Source organism: Gadus morhua, chromosome 4 (assembly GCF_902167405.1).
Source record: "Gadus morhua chromosome 4, gadMor3.0, whole genome shotgun sequence".
NCBI classification, from domain to species: Eukaryota; Metazoa; Chordata; class Actinopteri; order Gadiformes; family Gadidae; genus Gadus; species Gadus morhua.
This window is the reverse complement of record NC_044051.1, coordinates 43570502-43593001: the sequence shown is the minus strand read 5'-3', so window position 1 is coordinate 43593001 and position 22500 is coordinate 43570502. Positions and strand designations below refer to the sequence as shown.

Genomic DNA, 22500 nt, shown 5'->3' with positions numbered 1-22500 from the left:
CCATGGGGATTAAGGCTGTCGTCAGCCATATGCAGAGCCAAAAACATAAAACCTCTGCCAGGAGCCACACACAGACCCCAGCCATTTCTACGTTTTGCATCTCTGCCCCGGCGCCACCGCCGCAGACGGTCCGCGCTCATGGTTCCCGCGGGTCCTTAAAAAGTCTTAAAAAGTCTTAATTTTTTTTGTGTAAAATTAAGGCCATAAATTGTCTTAAATTTACTGTAAATTTGCTCTAGGTATTAAATTTTGCAGAGGGTTTTTTAAGACTAGGGGAAATTGTCGCGCACAACAAATAACCTAGTGCGTCTTTTAATTACGGCATTTTCAGGAGTTTTACGTTACGTTAAGGTTGACATCACTCATCGGGGGGCCGGTTGCATCTGCAGCCTGCAGCTGCGTCTGTAGACTAACTTGCTGGCGCTACTTTTAGCTATTGACGGTTGACATCATTAGGCCAACTTGCGCTACTTTCAGGATGGGACAGTGCAAATTCAATGAGAAATGGTTTGAGGAGGATACGTTTCGGGGGTGGTTGGAGAAGGCAGGTGACTACGAGGCAAGGTGTCGTTTATCCCGAAAGGCATTCATACTAGGGACCATGGGAGCAAAAGCTCTTGAGTCCCACATGAGGTCGCAGAAATATATCCGATACTCCATGGCAGCTAGCGGGACTACACCGATGCCCGTTTTATTTGAAAGAAGTGGACTGAAAAGTTCAGCATCCGTGGCTAGTACTTCACATCAGACGGCGTTAACCGGCTTTGTGCCGCCACCAGAAACCCAGAAGGCGGAGGTATTGTGGGCAGACATAATTCCTTCAAATCGAACGAGGTCATTAGTAACGTCTTGGCTGCTATGTTCCCAGATTCTGAGTTTGCGAAGTCGTTCACCTGCGGTGAAAACAAAACGGCCTATCTTGCCAAATACGGGATCGCATCTTTCATAAAAAGAGAGCTGGATTGGGCTTCGCGGGGTTTGTTTACCGGCGTTGCTACGGTTACCGGTCCTGCGTGTTCCGACGGTTTATTAGGTATCTAATAAATCGCTGTCTAATCAATACTTCATTCAATGCCTCTTCCGTGGTCATTACAATATTATGAGTAGACTGCGTCGGGTTCTCCGACGCTCTCCCTCTTGGCCTGCCTTAACAGGTTTCAATATTAAGGGCTGCCTAATATTCGTTTGATTTTGATTTATTTTTTGATATTCGCATTATATTTGAATAAGGAAGTTCGGCTTCAAAGCGTGTGTGTGTGTGTGTGTGTGTGTGTGTGTGTGTGTGTGTGTGTGTGTGTGTGTGTGTGTGTGTGTGTGTGTGTGTGTGTGTGTGTGTGTGTGTGTGTGTGTGTGTGTGTGTGATCACTGTCAGCCGTGTTTACATGGACACATCTGATCCGCATAGATGTGGAAGAACAGCTCAATCGGAATAGAAAAGGATCATATAATACGCCTCAATCGGAATACAATTATCTGTTTGTAATATAATTCTATTCGGCTACAGAAGAGGTGGTGTAGTCTGCTATAATCGACATGCATACACTTATTCCGATTAGTCTGGGGTTTAACTTAGGAAAGCTGCAGTAGTTCGCATTTGGTCCACTCCGCACACCAAACTTGACCGCTGTCAAGGACGGTGGATTTATTGCCTGATTCATGTCTTTGTTATCACTCCGTAGTAGTTACAGTAGTCCGGTAACATATCAACCCCAGCGTGTCCGGTTGTTAAGCGACGGGTCATGGGTGACTATGGGTGACACGGGTGGGTTAATGTGTTCGCGTATCGTCGTGTCCGCGCGCTTCCGAGATAACTTTGCAAGAGTACTACTACTGCTAGTACTACGGCTACGGTTGATGTGTATAAGTGACTCAATTGTACACACCTTTTCTATCAAATAATTTTTCAGACATTTTTTGGGTCTTAATTTATGTATGTGTTGGTCTTAAAAAGTCTTAAATTTGACTTTAAAAATGGTGCAAGAACCATGGCGCTGCTAGCACTGACCTGAGGGTAGCATTTGGTGCGACACCAACACTGAAAGCGGAGGTGTTGTGGATTCTAAACACAGTGGTCAAGCACCAGTCCTACAACTCGAATGAGGGGATAGGAGATCTCTTCGGTTTGATGTTCCCTGACTCTCAAATCGCGAGCACCTTTACTGCTGGAAGGGACAAAACGGCGTATATAACTCACTTCGGACCAGCGCCTTTCATCCGAAACGAGCGAATCTGCAGCGTCTACAAGGCTTTTGTTTTGATATTTGAGACGTTGAACCACGCCACTAAAAGCAAGCAACTTGACGTGCACGTCCGATATTGGGTCGGAGATCGAGTGCATTCCCGGTACTTGGGCTTGCAATTCATGGGGCCCCACATATATGGGGGTAAAAGGGATGATGATACATAATATTTTTTAGACAATATGCAGAATCTTTTCACTTACGAATTAACACGGTCGGCTATTTTTGCCAGCACGCCACCCTAGCCATATTACGGGCAACCGTGTTCCCCTTGGCTGTGATTTGAACTTTGAATTCCTCGTAGGAGTTCATAATAATACATTGCTCGCCTTGGATGAAATACACCGCTCTTGCGCGATTTATTTTGCATAACGGTGAGTCAAATGACGTGAGAAACGCCCCTTTTATGTGAACGCGCATTGAACCTAAAGTGGAAAACCTGGTTCAACTAATTGAATCTAAAGTGAGCGTCGTGGTACCATTTAACTGTGATTGCGAGTTGCGGCTCTGTCGAGCCAGGTTTTCCCAAGAAAGCCTGGGTATGTTCAACGAGGTTCGTGGTATACCCCCCAGGTCTTACTGAAGGCATTTATTTAATGGTGAAAATATTATTAATCAGTGGCGTTAATATCGACGGTGCAACCGGTGCAGCTGCCCGGGGGCCCAGACGCTGTCACCCCCCTCTCAACAACTTACAACTTGGGTGCACCATGAATACGTGCTGGTGCACCCAAATTAAAAATTTAGGCGCACCAGTGCACCCAAGGAAAAAGTTAGTCTGGAGCCCTGGAGTATCACTTTATGTTCAATAAACAAACAGAAAGTAAACTTGAATGAGTCTCATTGAGTGACACACATGCTATGCTTGGGTTGTAATACAGCGGGATCCACCCCACCATCGCGGATTTAAGGTCTTAAATTTCATTCAAGGTGGTATTAAAAAGGTCTTACAAAGTCTTAAATTTGACTTGCTGAAACCTGCAGATACCCTGTTTTAGTACAGACAGACATATCAAAGAGTGAACTCCCATACACTTTGGCCATATTGCAGAGACGGTTATGCTTGTTGGATAAAGTGCTTCGACAGCAAGTGGGACAGTGATTACCCTCCAATATACAAGGCCTATATACATAAAAAAAATCCTAAAATGTAATTACAACCGAGAACAAAAACACGTTGCGTGCTGTAGTAGGCTAGTTAAAATATGTTTCACTGATCTGCATCTGCAAATCATGATATGCACTCATTCGTCAAACAAATTGACATTGGCGCACATGGCTAATTTGCATACGTGCACAGGACTGGCTGGCTCCGCAAGGCAAATAATGGAACATATTTATCTATCTATCTAGGCCTATCTGTCTATCTATCCGTTTATCAACATGTGAGGTTTTAATGTGATGTATTTTGTGTATGTCCAGTCAGACTTGTCTCCCTTGCTCTGTGTGGTCTTGTAGGCTACTTTCCTGTGATCCGAATCACCTAAATGAATTCCCGACGATTTGTGTCATTTGGTATTAATAAAGACGTGACTAGGCTAGCTATCTATCTAGGCTATTTAATTTAAAATGATTAACCTCAGGCTCCGTGGATAGTGGGGAATAGCGGGAATAGAGGGATAAAAGACAAGAGATATACCCCTTGTCATTTATCCCTCGTCTTGTCGATTAGTTTGTGTATGTGACGATTTCAAAAACGTGTTTTGTTTAAAACATGACTACACGCAACTAGCCCGGCAAGCCAGACCCATATCGGAAAGATATTGGGTCTGGTCTCGTACGGGAGCAGTGTGGGCGGGACAAACGGTTGTCTTTCAAGTCCCCTCTGCACGCAATAGGATAGCGCTTCAACCAATCAGAGCAACGAAGAAGGTGACGAAATCAAACTTTTACCGTATCCGGTCGGAAAAACTCAGAATACATCTTTCTATTCAAGGAAAGACTTCAGTGCAGTTCTTTGTTCATTTCGCAAAGAAAATGATAACTTCAAGTCTTGAAGAGTCCCGGCCAAAGCCGAGTCGAAAGACAGCCGTTCGCCAGCAGTAGCAGCCATTATTGTTTACCTCTAACACGGAACCGTCGCAGCTCTGTCGTCATTCGGCTCGATTCCGCCCCTCACGATCTGACTGGCCTGACACGCTTTCGGTTTCCAGCAGCGAAAAAACGACGACAGAAGGCTAGACCTCCCTGGCTGCAAATCAAATGTTGTGCCTCTAGGGGCGACTAGATTCTAGGCTAACACGCTACTACATGGTTGGTTAGATACTACATGGTTGGTTAGATTGGTGGTATGGAGAGCAAAGGAAAATGATTCCCGCTTAAATACGAACGTTCTAGATCGCAAATATTTTCTATAAATACTCCCGCTTATCATCACTTTGTATCAAAATCACTATGGATGTTACACACTGTTGAACACAAAACAGAAAACACAGCTGTCATTATCACTGTCACTGACATCGATATATCGTTTCACTTCTTATAACAAATGTACTTATTGCAAGTCGCTTTGGATAAAAGCGTCTGCTAAATGGTCATTTGTCAGCTGTCTATCCTCTATTAAACTGCATTGAAGTGACACGTTTGTTCCGTGCATTATTCATTTGCATTATTATTGCATTATTATGCGTGCATTATTCCTTTGCACAACGTATCATTCCTTTGCACAACGTATGTATTTTCGATAATTGAAAACGATATCGTCCCATTCAGAGCAAGGAAGATTAGTATGATAGGATCTCGGTTAGCAGGCATGTATCGCGCCTATTTTACAATAATCTCAAAAGTTTAATTTACTCACATACAGACCAACCAACCACGCGTGACGCCCAGGCCAGAGCCTTTTTGTTGTGATCTCTGAAATAAAAAAGGCTTGGATCGTACAACACCGGGTGCCCAGTGACAGCCGCGATTCATTTTATCCGTCGACATTTTGTACAGTCAGGAGGAACCAAAACAGTAGGTAGGAACCAAAGTGCCGGTGTTCGGTGTTCCCTGGGATCCACGCAAGCGAAGAGCTTCTACATTACGATTGGCTGTCAGTGTCTGGCCGCTGAAACGCGTCATAGTAATTTGCATGAAGTTCAGCCGTCTTCAACTTTTTTTGGTCACTCTGGTCGCTCACCTGTCGCCGCTGGTAGCGTTGGACGCTTGTGTCGCTCTGGTCGCTCACCTGTCGCCGCTGGTAGCGTTGGACGCTTGTGTCGCTCTGGTCGCTCACCTGTTGCCGCTGGTAGCGTTGGACGCTTGTGTCGCTTTGGTCGCTCACCTGTTACCGCTGGTAGCGTTGGACGCTTGTGTCGCTCACCTGTCGCCGCTGGTAGCGTTGGACGCTTGTGTCGCTCTGGTCGCTCACCTGTCGCCGCTGGTAGCGTTGGACGCTTGTGTCGCTCTGGTCGCTCACCTGTCGCCGCTGGTAGCGTTGGACGCTTGTGTCGCTCTGGTCGCTCACCTGTCGCCGCTGGTAGCGTTGGACGCTTGTGTCGCTCTGGTCGCTCACCTGTCGCCGCTGGTAGCGTTGGACGCTTGTGTCGCTCTGGTCGCTCACCTGTCGCCGCTGGTAGCGTTGGACGCTTGTGTCGCTCTGGTCGCTCACCTGTCGCCGCTGGTAGCGTTGGACGCTTGTATCGCTCTGGTCGCTCACCTGTCGCCGCTGCTAGCGTTGGACGCTTGTGTCGCTCTGGTCGCTCACCTGTCGCCGCTGGTAGCGTTGGACGCTTGTGTCGCTCTGGTCGCTCACCTGTCGCCGCTGGTAGCGTTGGACGCTTGTGTCGCTCTGGTCGCTCACCTGTTAACGCTGGTAGCGTTGGACGCTTGTGTCGCTCTGGTCGCTCACCTTTGGCCGCTGGTAGCGTTGGACGCTTGTGTCGCTCTGGTCGCTCACCTGTCGCCGCTGGTAGCGTTGGACGCTTGTGTCGCTCTGGTCGCTCACCTGTCGCCGCTGGTAGCGTTGGACGCTTGTGTCGCTCTGGTCGCTCACCTGTCGCCGCTGGTAGCGTTGGACGCTTGTGTCGCTCTGGTCGCTCACCTGTCGCCGCTGGTAGCGTTGGACGCTTGTATCGCTCTGGTCGCTCACCTGTCGCCGCTGCTAGCGTTGGACGCTTGTGTCGCTCTGGTCGCTCACCTGTCGCCGCTGGTAGCGTTGGACGCTTGTGTCGCTCTGGTCGCTCACCTGTCGCCGCTGGTAGCGTTGGACGCTTGTGTCGCTCTGGTCGCTCACCTGTTAACGCTGGTAGCGTTGGACGCTTGTGTCGCTCTGGTCGCTCACCTTTGGCCGCTGGTAGCGTTGGACGCTTGTGTCGCTCTGGTCGCTCACCTGTTACCGCTGGTAGCGTTGGACGCTTGTGTCGCTCTGGTCGCTCACCTTTGGCCGCTGGTAGCGCTGGACGCTTGTGTCGCTTTGGTCGCTCTCGCCCATAGAAAGTGAATGACTTCCGGTGATTTGATAGCTCAATTCGCTCTTGGTGTGAACGCACAGTTAGTCTCCTTGACATCGCAATGCTTGACGACGGCGTCATGACCTCTGTTGTCATGACATCTGGTGTCTTGTCGCTGTCACGGGGTCATGCCGTTGACAGGCTGTTGTCATGACGACTGGTGTGTTTCCAGGGCCACATGCCGACGCTCCAGCTGCTCAGGAAGTACGACCTCATGCAGTTTGCAGACGTCACCAAAGCTGTCAGGTACCAAACCGACCTCCCCCTCCCCCTCACCTCACCCTCACCCTTACCACACCCTCACCCTCACCTCACCTCCATGATGCTGCTTCATGTCTCGGGCCTCATTTGTGTTGTCTGGTGTGTGTGTGTGTGTGTGTGTGTCTGTCTGGAGTGCGTGCGTTTGTGTCGTGTGTGTGTTTTCTGGTGTGTGTGTGTGTGTGTGTGTGTGTGTGTGTGTGTGTGTGTGTGTGTGTGTGTGTGTGTGTGTGTGTGTGTGTGTGTGTGCGCGCGCGTGTCTGGAGTGCGTGCGTGTGTGTGTGTGTGTGTTTTCTGGTGTGTGTGTGTGCGTGTGCGTGTTGGTTGTCTGGTGTGTGTGCGTGTGTGTGTGTGTGTGTGTTGGTTGTCTTGTGTGTGTGTCGTTGTGTGTGTGTGTTGGTTGTCTTGTGTGTGTGTTGGTTGTCTGGTGTGTGTGTGTGTGTTTGTTGTCTTCGTGTGTGTGTGTGTGTGTGTGTGTGTGTGTGTCCAGGGAGGGGAACCTGCTGCTGCTCACCGAGGCGTTGGCGAGACACGAGACGTTCTTCATCCGCTGCGGAATCTTCCTCATCCTCGAGAAACTGAAGATCATCACCTACCGCAACCTCTTCAAGACTGTGTGAGTTAACTAACCCCTAACTAACCCCTACCGCAACCTCTTCAAGACTGTGTGAGTTAACTAACCCCTAACTAACCCCTACCGCAACCTCCTCAAGACTGTGTGAGTTAACTAACCCCTACCGCAACCTCTTCAAGACTGTGTGAGTTAACAAACCCCTAACTAACCCCTTCCGCAACCTCTTCAAGACTGTGAGTTAACTAACCCCTACCGCAACCTCTTCAAGACTGTGTGAGTTAACTAACCCATAACTAACCCCTACCGCAACCTCTTCAAGACTGTGAGTTAACTAACCCCTAACTAACCCCTACCGCAACCTCTTCAAGACTGTGAGTTAACTAACCCCTAACTAACCCCTACCGCAACCTCTTCAAGACTGTGAGTTAACTAACCCCTAACTAACCCCTACCGCAACCTCTTCAAGACTGTGAGTTAACTAACCCCTAACTAACCCCTACCGCAACCTCTTCAAGACTGTGTGAGTTAACTAAACCCTAACTAACCCCTTCCGCAACCTCTTCAAGACTGTGTGAGTTAACTAACCCCTAACTAACCCCTTCCGCAACCTCTTCAAGACTGTGTGAGTTAACTAACCCCTAACTAACCCCTACCGCAACCTCTTCAAGACTGTGTGAGTTAACTAACCCCTAACTAACCCCTTCCGCAACCTCTTCAAGACTGTGAGTTAACTAACCCCTAACTAACCCCTACCGCAACCTCTTCAAGACTGTGAGTTAACTAACCCCTAACTAACCCCTTCCGCAACCTCTTCAAGTTGGACAACTAACCCCTGGTTGTATAACTAACCCCTGGGTGTATTCTAACCTGGTTGTATACTAACCTGGTAACTAACCCCTGGTTGTATACTAACCTGGTTACTAACCCCTGGTTGTATAACTAACCCCTGGTTTTATGCTAACCCCTGGTTGTGTTACTAACCCCTAGTTGTATACTAACCCCTTGTTATATAACTAACCCTTGGTTGTATACTAACCTGCTAACTATCCCCTGGTTGTTTAACTAATCCCTAGTTGTATACTAACCTGGTAACTAACCCCTGGTTGTATACTAACCTGGTAACTAACCCCTAGTTGTATACAAACCAGGTAACTAACCCCTGGTTGGGTAACTAGCCCCTGGTTGAGCATCTAGCCCCTGGTTGTATACTAACCTGGTAACTAGCCCCTGGTTGTATTCTAACCTGGTTAGTAGTATACTAACCCTTGGTTGTGTTTAGTTACCAGCTGCTGAGGAGCCATCAGTTGCCGCTGGAAGCCTTCCTCGTCTGTCTGAGGATGATGAAGGTGGACGGGCTGGACCTCGACGAAGTGCAGTGTCTCCTGGCCAACCTGATCTACATGGTATACATCTATAGCACCAGCCTGATCTACATGGTGTACATCTATAGCACCAGCCTGATCTACATGGTGTACATCTATAGCACCAACCTGATCTACATGGTATACATCTATAGCACCAGCCTGATCTACATGGTGTACATCTATAGCACCAGCCTGATCTACATGGTGTACATCTATAGCACCAACCTGATCTACATGGTGTACATCTATAGCACCAGCCTGATCTACATGGTATACATCTATAGCACCAGCCTGATCTACATGGTGTACATCTATAGCACCAGCCTGATCTACATGGTATAATAACAGCCTCTGTCTGTCTGTCTGTCCTCTGTCTGTCTGTCCTCTGTCTGTCTGTCTGTCCTGTGTCTGTCCTGTGTCTGTCCTGTGTCTGTCCTCTGTCTGTCTGTCTGTCTGTCCTCTGTCTGTCCTCTGTCTGTCTGTCCTCTGTCTGTCCTCTGTCTGTCCTGTGTCTCTCAGGGTCATATCAAAGGCTACATCTCTCATCAGCACCAGAAGCTGGTGGTCAGTAAGCAGAACCCCTTCCCCCCGCTGTCCTCGGTGTCGTAGGGTCCGACCCCCCAGGACCCTCAAGGCCGCCCACCCCCAGACCTGGAATCGTTCTTTGTACTGTTGACTGTGAATAAAGGTTTGAACCGCTCTGTGTTCTCCTGGTTAATGTGATCAGGAGTGGATCAGGTGTGGATCTGGATCAGGTGTGGATTTGGATCAGGTGTGGATCTGGATCAGGTGTGAACCACTGTGTTCTCCTGGTTAATGTGATCAGGAGTGGATCAGGTGTAAACGCAGTCGACCGTATTGATGCTTTATTTACAGAACTACAGAACGACTACAAACACGATACAGTGACGTACAAAACATCTGTACATTAGAAAACTGTGCTTCACATGGGGAGGATGCTGCTGGTAATACTGGTTATACTGGTATGAAGGACGTATCAGTAAACACTGCGGCGGTACCAGTGGTACTAAATCAATACTTAAGTGATTGATCATGTATTACCAGACGACTAAATCTTTGTTAGGATTCATTCTGAGAGCATCTGGAAGGTTGACCATCCCAGTTCATCTGTCAGTCTCTCATATCGCCATGTGGTCTGGACTTTATGCCCGTAGGCTCTAGTGTTGTGATGCTACTAGCATTAGCTTAGCTCTAGCGTTGTGATGCTAGTAGCATTAGCTTAGCCTGTAGAGTTGTGATGCTACTAGCATTAGCTTAGCTCTAACATTGTCTTACCACCAGTCCACGGTAGTGGACGGTAGTTTTTCTGTAAAAATAAGTTCCGCTGTTATTTTAATTGTAGCATTTTGAAATAACTAACCAGCGAGGCCAACCTGCCAGGTGCTCTCTCATGTCATGGTGTTGTACTTCATGTTGTACTTCATGTCATGGTGTTGTACTTCATGTTGTACTTCATGTTATACTTCATGTCATGGTGTTGTACTTCATATTGTCCAAACATGTCTTAGTCTAGTCTGGTCTAGTTAGTCCGGCTCAGGTTGGCCAGACCAGTTTGGTCTACTTTAGTCCGGTCTGGTCTGGGCTAGTTGAGTCTAGTTCAGTCTGGTCTGGGCTACAAACAGGATGCTCACAGAGTATAAAAAAACAAGAAAATACAAACTTTCCATTAAGCTGCTCCCGCCTGTCAATCAAATGCTCAAAGTGCTAATTGGTACCAAGGATAGTAGTGGGCGTGGCCCTGGGGAGGGGTCAGTAGTTTGTGGGCGGGGTCAGTAGTGGTCCTCCGTGGAGTGGGCGGGGTCAGTAGTGGTTCTCCGTGGAGTGGGCGGGGTCAGTAGTGGTCCTCCGTGGAGTGGGCGGGGTCAGTAGTGGTCCTCCGTGGAGTGGGCGGGGTCAGTAGTGGTCCTCCGTGGAGTGGGCGGGGTCAGTAGTTTGTGGGCGGAGTCAGTAGTGGTCCTCCGTGGAGTGGGCGCCGGGGTCAGTAGTTTGTTGGCGGGGTCAGTAGTGGTCCTCCGTGGAGTGGGCAGGGTCAGTAGTGGTCAGTAGTTTGTGGGCGGGGTCAGTAATTTGCGGGCGGGGTCAATAGTGGTCCTCCATGGAGTGGGTGGGGTCAGTAGTGGTCCTCCGTGGAGTGGGCGGGGTCAGTAGTGGTCCTCCGTATAGTGGGCGGGGTCAGTAGTTTGTGGGCGGGGTCAGTAGTGGTCCTCCATGGAGTGGGCGGGGTCAGTAGTGGTCAGTAGTTTGTCGGCGGGGTCAGTAGTTTGTGGGCGGGGTAAGTAGTGGTCCTCCGTGGAGTGGGCAGGGTCAGTAGTTTGTGGGCGGGTTCAGTAGTGGTCCTCCGTGGAGTGGGCGGGGTCAGTAGTTTGTGGGCGGGTTCAGTAGTGGTCCTCCGTGGAGTGGGCGGGCTCACAGAAGAAGCGGGAGCTGCGTTTGGCCGAGCGGGCCGTAAAGGGGACGGTCTTCAGCACTGTGGACGGAACAGCCAATCAGAGCACAGACACAGACCAGCCGAGGGTGTGTGTGCGTGCGGTGTGTTGCATAAGGTATGTGTGTGTGAGGTGTGGTTTGTTCGGTGTGTTGTCTGTGTGTACCTGTGATGATGTCCTCGATTGCCCCGTCCGTCCCCTCGTAGACGTGCCGTCCGTCCTTCCCTCCCTGCTTCTTTCGGAGCTCAGAGATCAGATCCTTCTGCTGCCGCTTCCCCCGGTGGCTGGGGGACTAACGAGCACACACCTCGTTAACACCGGGGGACTAACGAGCACACACCTCGTTAACACCGGGGGACTAACGAGCACACACCTCGTTAACACCGGGGGACTAACGAGCACACACCTCGTTAACACCGGGGGACTAACGAGCACACACCTCGTTAACACCGGGGGACTAACGAGCACACACCTCGTTAACACCGGGGGACTAACGAGCACACACCTCGTTAACACCGGGGGACTAACGAGACGGGTTAGGGTTAGTAGGGTTAGACGGGATAGGGTTAACCTAACCTTGGTCTGCTGCTGCTCCTGCTGCTGCTCCTCCTGCTCAAGTTTCTCCTGCAGCATCAGCTCCTGCCTCCTCCTCTGCTCGTTCTCCTCCTCAGCCAGCTGCAACACGGCCACGCTCATTACGGCACGGCCTAGCGGTTTATAGCTTCTTCTTGCATAGCCTAGCCTGTTATAGCACGGCCTAGCGGTTTATAGCTTCTTCTAGCATAGCCTGGCCTGTTATAGCACGGCCTAGCGGTTTATAGCTTCTTCTAACATAGCCTAACCTGTTATAGCAAGGCCTAACCTGTTATAGCAAGGTCTAGCGTGTTATGGCTTCTTCTAGCATAGCCTAGCCTGTCATAGCATGGCCTAGCGGTTTATAGCTTTGTATAGCATAGCCTGGCCTGTTATAGCGTGTTATGGCTTCTTAAAGCATAGCCTAGTCTGTTATAGAATGGCCTAGCGTGTTATAGCATAGCCAAGCCTGTTATAGCATGGCCTAGTATGTTAAAGCAAGGCCTAGCGTGTTATAGCTTCTTATAGCATAGCCTACTGTGTTATAGCAAGGCCTAGTGTGTTATAGCAAGTCTAGCATCACATAGCAACAGGTCACATTTTACAATAAGGCCACATTAATTAACCATTAATTAAATGAGTGCATGCAATAATGCACACTATTATATAGCATTAGCGAAGGGCTGGGTGTTAGCTTTGTCTAAGGGTTAACCTGTTAAATAACGTATCAGTGAATAACTTCTTTAACAGTAGGTCAATGATTATACTACATTAACCAATGATAACAAATGGTTATTTAATGAACCCTTATTGGAAAGTGTGAACGTCATAGCTTAGCATAACATAGCATAGCATGGTATAGCATATATCATAGCTTAGCATAACATAGCATGGTATAATATATAATAATATGGTGGATCAATGATTTGTTTATGTAATATATCATGAGGTGTTATTGATTATGGTTATTGATCCTACCCTGTAGGCATTGATGAAGGTCTGATATCATGTATTATTGGTTATTGATCCTACCCTGTAGGCCTTGATGAAGGTCTGATATCACGAGGTGTTATTGATCATTGGTTATTGATCCTACCCTGTAGGCCTTGATGAAAGTCTGATATCATGTGTTATTGATTATTGGTTATTGATCCTACACTGTAGGCCTTGATGAAAGTCTGATATCATGTGTTATTGATTATTGGTTATTGATCCTACCCTGTAGGCCTTGATGAAAGTCTGATATCATGTGTTATTGATTATTGGTTATTGATCCTACCCTGTAGGCCTTGATGAAAGTCTGATATCATGTGTTATTGATTATTGGTTATTGATCCTACCCTGTAGGCCTTGATGAAAGTCTGATATCATGTGTTATTGATTATTGGTTATTGATCCTACCCTGTAGGCCTTGATGAAAGTCTGATATCATGTGTTATTGATTATTGGTTATTGATCCTACCCTGTAGGCCTTGATGAAAGTCTGATATCATGTGTTATTGATTATTGGTTATTGATCCTACCCTGTAGGCCTTGATGAAGCGGACGAAGACGGGGAAGAAGACGGAGGGGGGGGCGGTCTTGGAGCTCTCACCGAAAAACTTTACCACGTCCTCGAAGGCATCCTAAACACACACACACACACACACACACACACACACACACACACACACACACACACACACACACACACACAAAGCCGAGAAAACAGTGGATACATGAAAAGTGCATGAAAGGTATCAGTGTCGGTGTGTGTGTTCATGCTCGTGTGTGTCTGTAGTGTGTGTGTATCGGTAGTGTGTGTCTGTAATGTGTGTCTGCAGTATGTGCAGTGTGTTACTGCAGTGTGCGTGTGAAATGTGTGCGCAGTGCGTGTGTGTCTACAATGTGTGTGTCTGCAGTGTGCGTGTTTGACTGCAACGTGCAGTGTGCGTGCAGTGTGTGTGCGAGCAGTGTTCAGTGTGCGTGTGTGCGTGCAGCGTGCGTGCAGTGTGCGTGCAGTGTGCGTGCAGTGTGTGCGTGCAGCGTGCGTGCAGTGTTCAGTGCGTGCAGTGTGCGTGCATTGTTCATTGTGTGCAGTGTTCAGTGTGCGTGCAGCGTGCGTGCAGTGTGCGTGCAGTGTTCAGTGTGTGCAGTGTGTGCGTGCATTGTGCAGTGTGCGTGCAGCACCTGCGCGATGCGGGCGTCCTCCTGCAGCTTGGTGAGGCGCGCCTCGTGCTTGCTGATGAAGTCCTTCAGCGTGGGGTTGTGTCCGTGGACGCTGAACTCCCTCCAGGTCAACTCCATGCCCCGCGTCATCTCCCTCACATCGCTCAGCACGTTGTCCAGAGAGACTGATGGGATGGAGCCATTATACACACAGGATACACACAGGATACACCATGGAGACATGATACACACCGGATACACCAGAGAGACATGATACACACAGGATACACACAGGATACACCATGGAGACATGATACACACCGGATACACCAGAGAGACATGATACACACAGGATACACACAGGATACACCATGGAGACATGATACACACCGGATACACACCGGATACACCATAGAGACATGATACACACCGGATACACTATATACACTATCAGCCGCCTGGTCCGTGTGTGCTATGCGTAGCGTTAGCCGCCTTGTCCGTGTGTGCTATGCTTAGCGTTAGCCGCCTGGTCCCTGTGTGCTATGCGTAGCGTTAGCCGCCTGGTCCCTGTGTGCTATGCGTAGCGTTAGCCGCCTGGTCCGTGTGTGCTATGCGTAGCGTTAGCCGCCTGGTCCGTGTGTGCTATGCGTAGCGTTAGCCGCCTGGTCCGTGTGTGCTATGCGTAGCGTTAGCCGCCTGGTCCGTGTGTGCTATGCGTAGCGTTAGCCGCCTGCTGCGTGTGTGCTATGCGTAGCGTTAGCCGCCTGGTGCGTGTCTGCTATGCTTAGCGTTAGCCGCCTGGTCCGTGTGTGCTATGCGTAGCGTTAGCCGCCTGGTCCCTGTGTGCTATGCGTAGCGTTAGCCGCCTGGTCCCTGTGTGCTATGCGTAGCGTTAGCCGCCTGGTCCCTGTGTGCTATGCGTAGCGTTAGCCGCCTGGTCAGTGTGTGCTATGCGTAGCGTTAGCCGCCTGCTGCGTGTGTGCTATGCGTAGCGTTAGCCGCCTGGTGCGTGTGTGCTATGCGTAGCGTTAGCCGCCTGGTCCCTGTGTGCTATGCGTAGCGTTAGCCGCCTGGTCCCTGCGTGCTATGCGTAGCATTAGCCGCCTGGTCAGTGGGTGCTATGCGTACCGTTAGCCGCCTGGTGCGTGTGTGCTATGCGTACCGTTAGCCGCCTGGTGCGTGTGTGCTATGCGTACCGTTAGCCGCCTGGTGCGTGTGCTATGCGTACCGTTAGCAGCCTGGTCAGTGTGTGCTATGCGTACCGTTAGCCGCCTGGTGCGTGTGCTATGCGTAGCGTTAGCCGCCTGGTCCGTGTGTGCTATGCGTACCGTTAGCAGCCTGGTCAGTGTGTGCTATGCGTAGCGTTAGCCAACTGGTGCGTGTGTGCTATGTGTAGCGTTAGCCGCCTGGTGCGTGTGTGCTATGCGTACCGTTAGCCGCCTGGTGCGTATGTGCTATGCGTACCGTTAGCCGCCTGGTGCGTGTGCTATGCGTACCGTTAGCAGCCTGGTCAGTGTGTGCTATGCGTACCGTTAGCCGCCTGGTGCGTGTGCTATGCGTAGCGTTAGCCGCCTGGTCCGTGTGTGCTATGCCTACCGTTAGCAGCCTGGTCAGTGTGTGCTATGCGTAGCGTTAGCCAACTGGTGCGTGTGTGCTATGCGTAGCGTTAGCCGCCTGGTGCGTGTGTGCTATGCGTACCGTTAGCCGCCTGGTGCGTGTGCTATGCGTACCGTTAGCAGCCTTGTCGATGTAGTGCAGCTCGTTGTAGAACATGGCCACCCCGGGGTACTTGTCCCTCACCAGCGCCGCAAGGTAGTGCAGCAGAGTCTGCTTCCTGTCTGTGGACTTGGTGTCCAGCAGCTACACACACACACACACACACACACACACACACACACACACACACACACACACACACACACACATACACAGACACAGACACACACATACAGATATACACACACAGACACAGACACAGACACACACACACACATACAGATATACACACACACACACACACACACACACACACACACAGATACACACACACACACACACACACACACACACACACACACACACACACACACACACACACACACATGCACACACACACTTACAGATACACACACACAGACACAAACAGACAAGCACACACAGAGACACACACGCACACACAAATGTGTCCGAATGTGTATAAAGATATACATTTGTATTTATATGTGTGTAAGTGTATATATGTATATAACGATAGGTGTGTGTGTGTCAGTGTGTGTGTGTGCGTTACCAGGTCTAAACACTGGAGTTTGAATCCGTAGACTGCTCCACGTTTGCTGCTGTTCATGTAATTTCCCAACGCCAAAATAACCTGTAAAAGAATAATTTAGTTACATCTGGCAACATTGTATTTAAGAATAATCCAGTAATGTTGAGCATACCTCCAGGATCTTCTTGAGTTTCTGGGAGGACTTGATGGAGACGGAGGCCGCGATGATGGCATGGAGTTGCTGAAAGAGAATCATATTGTTTACTGTTTATGTCTGTCCGTTTGTTTACAGTCTGTCTGTCTATCTATCCATCTGTCTCTTTATCTGTCTGTCTGTTAACCAGTCTGTCTTTCTTTCTATTTATCTGTATGTCTTCCTGTCTATCTGTTTACCAGTCTGTCTTTCTTTCTATTTCCCTGTCCGTCTCTCTGTCTATCCGTCTGTCTCTGTATTTGTCTGTCTTAGTGTCTATTTACCTGTCTGTCTTCCTGTCTGTCTGTTTACCAGTCCGTCTCTCTGTCTATCCGTTTGTCTCTGTATTTGTCTGTCTTAGTGTCTATTTACCTGTCTGTCTTCCTGTCTGTCTGTTTACCAGTCTGTTTCTCTATCTATCCATCTTTCTCTACATCTACCTGTCTGTTTTGTCTGTCTATCTGTTAACCAGTCTGTCTTTCTTCCTATTTATCTGTCTGTCTTCCTGTCTGTCTGTTTACCAGTCTGTCTACTTACCTGTCTGTCTTCCTGTCTGTCTGTTTACCAGTCTTTCTCTCTATCTATCCGTCTGTCTCTGTATTTGTCTGTCCGTCTATCAGTCTGTTTACCTGTCTGTCTTCCTGTCTGTCTGTTTACCAGTCTGTTGGTCTGTCTATTTACCTGTCTGTCTTCCTGTCTGTCTGTTTACCAGTCTTTCTTTCTGTCTATTTACCTGTCTGTCTGTTTACCAGTCTGTTGGTCTGTCTATTTACCTGTCTGTCTTCCTGTCTGTCTGTTTACCAGTCTGTTGGTCTGTCTGTTTACCTGTCTGTCTTCCTGTCTGTCTGTTTACCAGTGTGGTGTTCTGATTCTGTTCTGAGGCTCTCTTAAAAACCCTCTTACTCACTAAATGTACGATGTACGTCCTGGCACTTTGTTGTGTACGGGGAATGGCTGCTTGTCACTTGGCTCTTTGAACAACCTCACTGTACCAACGGAGGTATATTGATGTTTCTCCTTCTCCTGACTAATGTACTTACTGTGAGACGCTTTGGCTAAAATGCATCTGCTAAACGCCCTCAATGTAAATGTCTCCCCTCCTGTGTGTCTTAGGTGACCATGGTGAGGTTGTGTGTCTGTTGTGTTTCTTAGGGGGTGAGCATGGTGAGGTTGTGTGTCTGTGTGCGTCTTACGGGGGTCAGCATGGTGACGTTGTCGATGTAGTTGCCGGTGAAGGTGAGGATGGTGAGGTTGTGTGTCTGTTGTGTGTCTGTGTGCGTCTTACGGGGGTCAGCATGGTGACGTTGTCGGTGTAGTTGCCGGTGAAGGTGAGGATGGTGAGGTTGTGTGTCTGTTGTGTGTCTGTTGTGTGTGTCTTACGGGGGTCAGCATGGTGACGTTGTCGGTGTAGTTGCCGGTGAAGGTGATGATGGTGAGGTTGTGTGTCTGTTGTGTGTCTTAGGGGGTGAGCATGGTGAGGTTGTGTGTCTGTTGTGTGTCTGTGTGCGTCTTACGGGGGTCAGCATGGTGACGTTGTCGGTGTAGTTGCCGGTGAAGGTGAGGATGGTGAGGTTGTGTGTCTGTTGTGTGTCTGTGTGTGTCTTACGGGGGTCAGCATGGTGACGTTGTCGGTGTAGTTGCCGGTGAAGGTGATGATGGTGAGGTTGTGTGTCTGTTGTGTGTCTGTGTGCGTCTTACGGGGGTCAGCATGGTGACGTTGTCGGTGTAGTTGCCGGTGAAGGTGAGGATGGTCATGCGCTGGTTGAGCCTCTCGATGCGGCTGAACTGCATCATGAAGCGGTCCTCCTCGCTGAGCGCCTCCAGGGGCTTCCTGTCCCTCTCGTACTGACGGAGCGTCTTCAGCTCTCCCTCCGTGGGCAGGAACCGCATCAGACACTCCACGAAGTCCACGCGCACTGCCCGCACGTCGAACCTGCGCACAACGCACCTTAACCCTAGTGCACCTTAACCCTTAACCCGAGTGCACCTTAACCCTAGTGCACCTTAACCCTAGTGCACCTTAACCCTAGTGCACCTTAACCCTAGTGCACCTTAACCCTAGTGCACCTTAACCCTAATGCATCTTAACTCTAGTGCACCTTAACCCTAGTGCACCTTAACCCTAGTGTACCTTAACCCTAGTGCACCTTAACCCTAGTGCACCTTAACCCTTAACCCGAGTGCACCTTAACCCTAGTGCACCTGAACCCTAGAGCACCTTAACCCTAGTGCACCTTAACCCTTAAACCTAGTGCACCTTAACCCAAGTGCACCTTAACCCTAGTGCACCTTAACCCTTAACCCTAGTGCACCTTAACCCTAGTGCACCTTAACCCTAGTGCACCTTAACCCTAGTGCACCTTAACCCTTAACCCGAGAGCACCTTAACCCTAGTGCACCTGAACCCTAGAGCACCTTAACCCTAGTGCACCTTAACCCTTAACCCTAGTGCACCTTAACCCTAGTGCACCTTAACCCTAGTGCACCTTAACCCTAGTGCACCTTAAACCTAGTGCACGTCTGGCTGGTTCTAGAGTCAGTCTTAGGTCTGGTTCTAGTCAGTCTTAGGTCTGGTTCTAGTCAGTCTTAGGTCTGGTTCTAGAGTCAGTCTTAGGTGTGGTTCTAGTCAGTCTTAGGTCTGGTTCTAGAGTCAGTCTTAGGTCTGGTTCTAGAGTCAGTCTTAGGTCTGGTTCTAGTCAGTCTTAGGTCTGGTTCTAGAGTCAGTCTTAGGTCTGGTTCTAGTCAGTCTTAGGTCTGGTTCTAGTCAGTCTTAGGTCTGGTTCTAGAGTCAGTCCTAGGTCTGGTTCTAGAGTCAGTCTTAGGTCTGGTTCTATTCAGTCTTAGGTCTGGTTCTAGAGTCAGTCCTAGGTCTGGTTCTAGTCAGTCTTAGGTCTGGTTCTAGTCGGTCTTAGGTCTGGTTCTAGAGTCAGTCTTAGGTCTGGTTCTAGTCAGTCCTAGGTCTGGTTCTAGTCAGTCTTAGGTCTGGTTCTAGAGTCAGTCCTAGGTCTGGTTCTAGAGTCATTCTTAGGTCTGGTTCTAGTCAGTCTTAGGTCTGGTTCCAGAGTCAGTCTTAGGTCTGGTTCTAGTCGGTCTTCGGTCTGGTTCTAGTCAGTCTTAGGTCTGGTTCTAGAGTTGGTCTTAGGTCTGGTTCTAGAGTCAGTCCTAGGTCTGGTTCTAGTCAGTCTTAGGTCTGGTTCTAGTTGGTCTTAGGTCTGGTTCTAGAGTCAGTCTTAGGTCTGGTTCTAGTCGGTCTTAGGTCTGGTTCTAGTCAGTCTTAGGTCTGGTTCTAGTCAGTCTTAGGTCTGGTTCTAGTCGGTCTTACGTCTGGATGGCTCTGCAGATGACGTCGGAGTTCTGCCCGGCCTTCCTCAGCGTGATGGCCAGGTTCTTGGCCCGGTTGGCGTCCAGCAGGGACACCCGGCCCGGGCCCTTCTGGGGGGCCTTGTGGCGGGCCAGCGTCATGTCGGGGGCTGCGCCCTGCGCCTTGGTCTTAAACATCTCCTCAAACTGCTCCACGTTCAGCTCCTGCACCACAGCAGCTGTTAGCACTAGCTTAGCACACAGCAGCTGGTAGCACTAGCTTAGCACACAGCAGCTGTTAGCACAAAGCAATAGATCACGCCAGGCTGTGGTATGTGCTCATTATACCACTGTTAAGGGGCGTTGTCCGGCCCCGACGCGCAGCGGAGGGCCGGCGACCCCCTTCACAGTGGTATAATGAGCACATGCCACTGACTGAAGTGATCTATTGCTTTTATACAACGGTTACTGTTATGGCGAAACGAAAGTCATAGACACACTACATTTAAAAAGAAACCAAGAAAGTGAAAATAGCCGTTTAATTAAAGAATACAAAAAAGTAGTCCCTCCTGGCTGCCGCTATGCATCGACGGTCGCTATGCAACACAGCGTCCCTCCGAGAGAAGGCTCCGATAGAGCGGTTCGCCGGCAATTTATCCTATGGAGCAGTTCACTCGCCGTGTGCCTAAGCTTTCGTTAATCTCTCCATCGCCTTGCTCACTCCCGGAGTAACAACATTTACACGCTCTCCATCATCCAACACATGTTTCACTTTGTAACTGTTTCTACTTCCAGGCGCGGAGTGATATGCAAACTTTCACAAAATGATCGGGCGTCATAGCAGTTATGTATACGCTCATTATACAACAGTTGGGAACCAATCAGATCGCTGGATTTAGGTCCCCCGTTGTATAAATATGTATATATATGTATATATGTATGTATATGTGTGTTGGTTCACCTGGAGGACCTTGTATGTAGATATATATATGTATATATATGTATATATGTATGTATATGTGTGTTGGTTCACCTGGAGGACCTTGTATATAGATATATATATGTATATATATGTATGTATATGTGTGTTGGTTCACCTGGAGGACCTTCTCGTCGTCCAGGTCGTTGAACACGGTGCCGTTGATCTGACTGGGCTTCAGGGCCACCCAGTTGAAGACCGGCATCCGGAACTTAGTCTGGATCGGCTTCTTGATCTTCACCGCTGGAGGTATACATCATACAACAATAAACATACATCCATTATTATATACAGTATAGCATTATAAATACTAAGATAGTACATTTAATGCATGGGGTAAACTTACAGAATAGCTTGAGTGGACCCTCTGAGGATGTGAGAGAGAGAGAGATTATTCAAAAAGAGAGAGGGAGAGAGAGGGAGAGAGAGAGAGAGCGAGAAAGGGAGAAAAGAGAGAAAGGGAGACATAGAGAGAGGGAGAGAAAGAGATAGAGAGAGAGAGAAAGAGAAAGAGAGGGAGACATAGAGAGAAAGAGGGAGAGAGAAAGAGGGAGAGAGGGAGATTATTCAAAAATAAGTCGTAGGTATATTACTAGTTTATTAAGTTTACCAGCTGTATTACAAGTTACTAGCTTACCAGCTGTATTACTAGTGACTAGGTTACCAGCTGTATTACAAGTTACTAGCTTACCAGCTGTATTACTAGTGACTAGGTTACCAGCTGTATTACTAGTGACTAGGTTACCAGCTGTAATACTAGTGACTTGGTTACCAGCTGTATTGGTAGTTGCTAGGTTACCAGCTGTATTACTAGTGACTAGGTTACCAGCTGTATTACTAGTGACTAGGTTACCAGCTGTATTACTAGTGACTAGGTTACCAGCTGTATTGGTAGTTCCTAGGTTACCAGCTGCATTACTAGTGACTAGGTTACCAGCCGTATTACTAGTGACTAGGTTACCAGCTGTATTACTAGTGACTGGGTTACCAGCTGTATTACTAGTGACTGGGTTACCAGCTGTATTACTAGTGACTAGGTTACCAGCTGTATTACTAGTGACTAGGTTACCAGCTGTATTACTAGTGACTGGGTTACCAGCTGTATTACTAGTGACTAGGTTACCAGCTGTATTGGTAGTTACTAGGTTACCAGCTGTATTACTAGTGACTAGGTTACAGCTGTATTACTAGTTACTAGGTTACCAGCTGTATTACTAGTTACTAGGTTACCAGCTGTATTACTAGTGACTAGGTTACCAGCTGTATTACTAGTTACTAGGTTACCAGCTGTATTACTAGTGACTAGGTTACCAGCTGTATTACAAGTTACTAGCTTACCAGCTGTATTACTAGTGACTAGGTTACCAGCTGTATTACAAGTTACTAGCTTACCAGCTGTATTACTAGTGACTAGGTTACCAGCTGTATTACTAGTGACTAGGTTACCAGCTGTATTACTAGTGACTTGGTTACCAGCTGTATTACTAGTGACTAGGTTACCAGCTGTATTACTAGTGAATAGGTTACCAACTGTATTACTAGTGACTGGGTTACCAGCTGTATTACTAGTGACTAGGTTACCAGCTGTATTGGTAGTTACTAGGTTACCAGCTGTATTACTAGTGACTAGGTTACCAGCTGTATTACTAGTGAAAAGGTTACCAGCTGTATTACTAGTGACTGGGTTACCAGCTGTATTACTAGTGACTAGGTTACCAGCTG

General features: G+C 48.6%; 2 protein-coding genes across 3 annotated transcripts in view; one reads left to right on the top strand and one right to left on the bottom strand.

Moving 5' to 3' along the window:
- The window catches only part of pcid2 (PCI domain containing 2), a 19604-nt gene extending 10032 nt beyond the window's left edge, over positions 1–9572 (top strand). The window contains exons 12-15 of the mRNA XM_030353822.1: positions 6849–6922; positions 7425–7550; positions 8788–8911; positions 9392–9572. Coding sequence (XP_030209682.1) covers positions 6849–6922; positions 7425–7550; positions 8788–8911; positions 9392–9481 — 414 coding nt within the window. The 3' untranslated portion in view covers positions 9482–9572. The remainder of the gene's footprint in view (positions 1–6848; positions 6923–7424; positions 7551–8787; positions 8912–9391) is intronic.
- A 151-nt stretch (positions 9573–9723) lies between these two features.
- Positions 9724–22500, bottom strand: part of LOC115541897 (formin-like protein 2) — a 36130-nt gene continuing 23353 nt past the window's right edge. For both annotated transcript variants that reach the window (XM_030353820.1, XM_030353821.1), the window contains exons 17-28: positions 21125–21145; positions 20897–21021; positions 19822–20024; positions 18198–18432; positions 16479–16547; positions 16328–16408; positions 15771–15900; positions 14062–14225; positions 13416–13517; positions 11896–11994; positions 11485–11611; positions 9724–11360 (exon numbers count right to left, since the gene is read on the bottom strand). In XM_030353820.1, coding sequence (XP_030209680.1) covers positions 11269–11360; positions 11485–11611; positions 11896–11994; positions 13416–13517; positions 14062–14225; positions 15771–15900; positions 16328–16408; positions 16479–16547; positions 18198–18432; positions 19822–20024; positions 20897–21021; positions 21125–21145 — 1448 coding nt within the window. In that variant the 3' untranslated portion in view covers positions 9724–11268. The remainder of the gene's footprint in view (positions 11361–11484; positions 11612–11895; positions 11995–13415; positions 13518–14061; positions 14226–15770; positions 15901–16327; positions 16409–16478; positions 16548–18197; positions 18433–19821; positions 20025–20896; positions 21022–21124; positions 21146–22500) is intronic.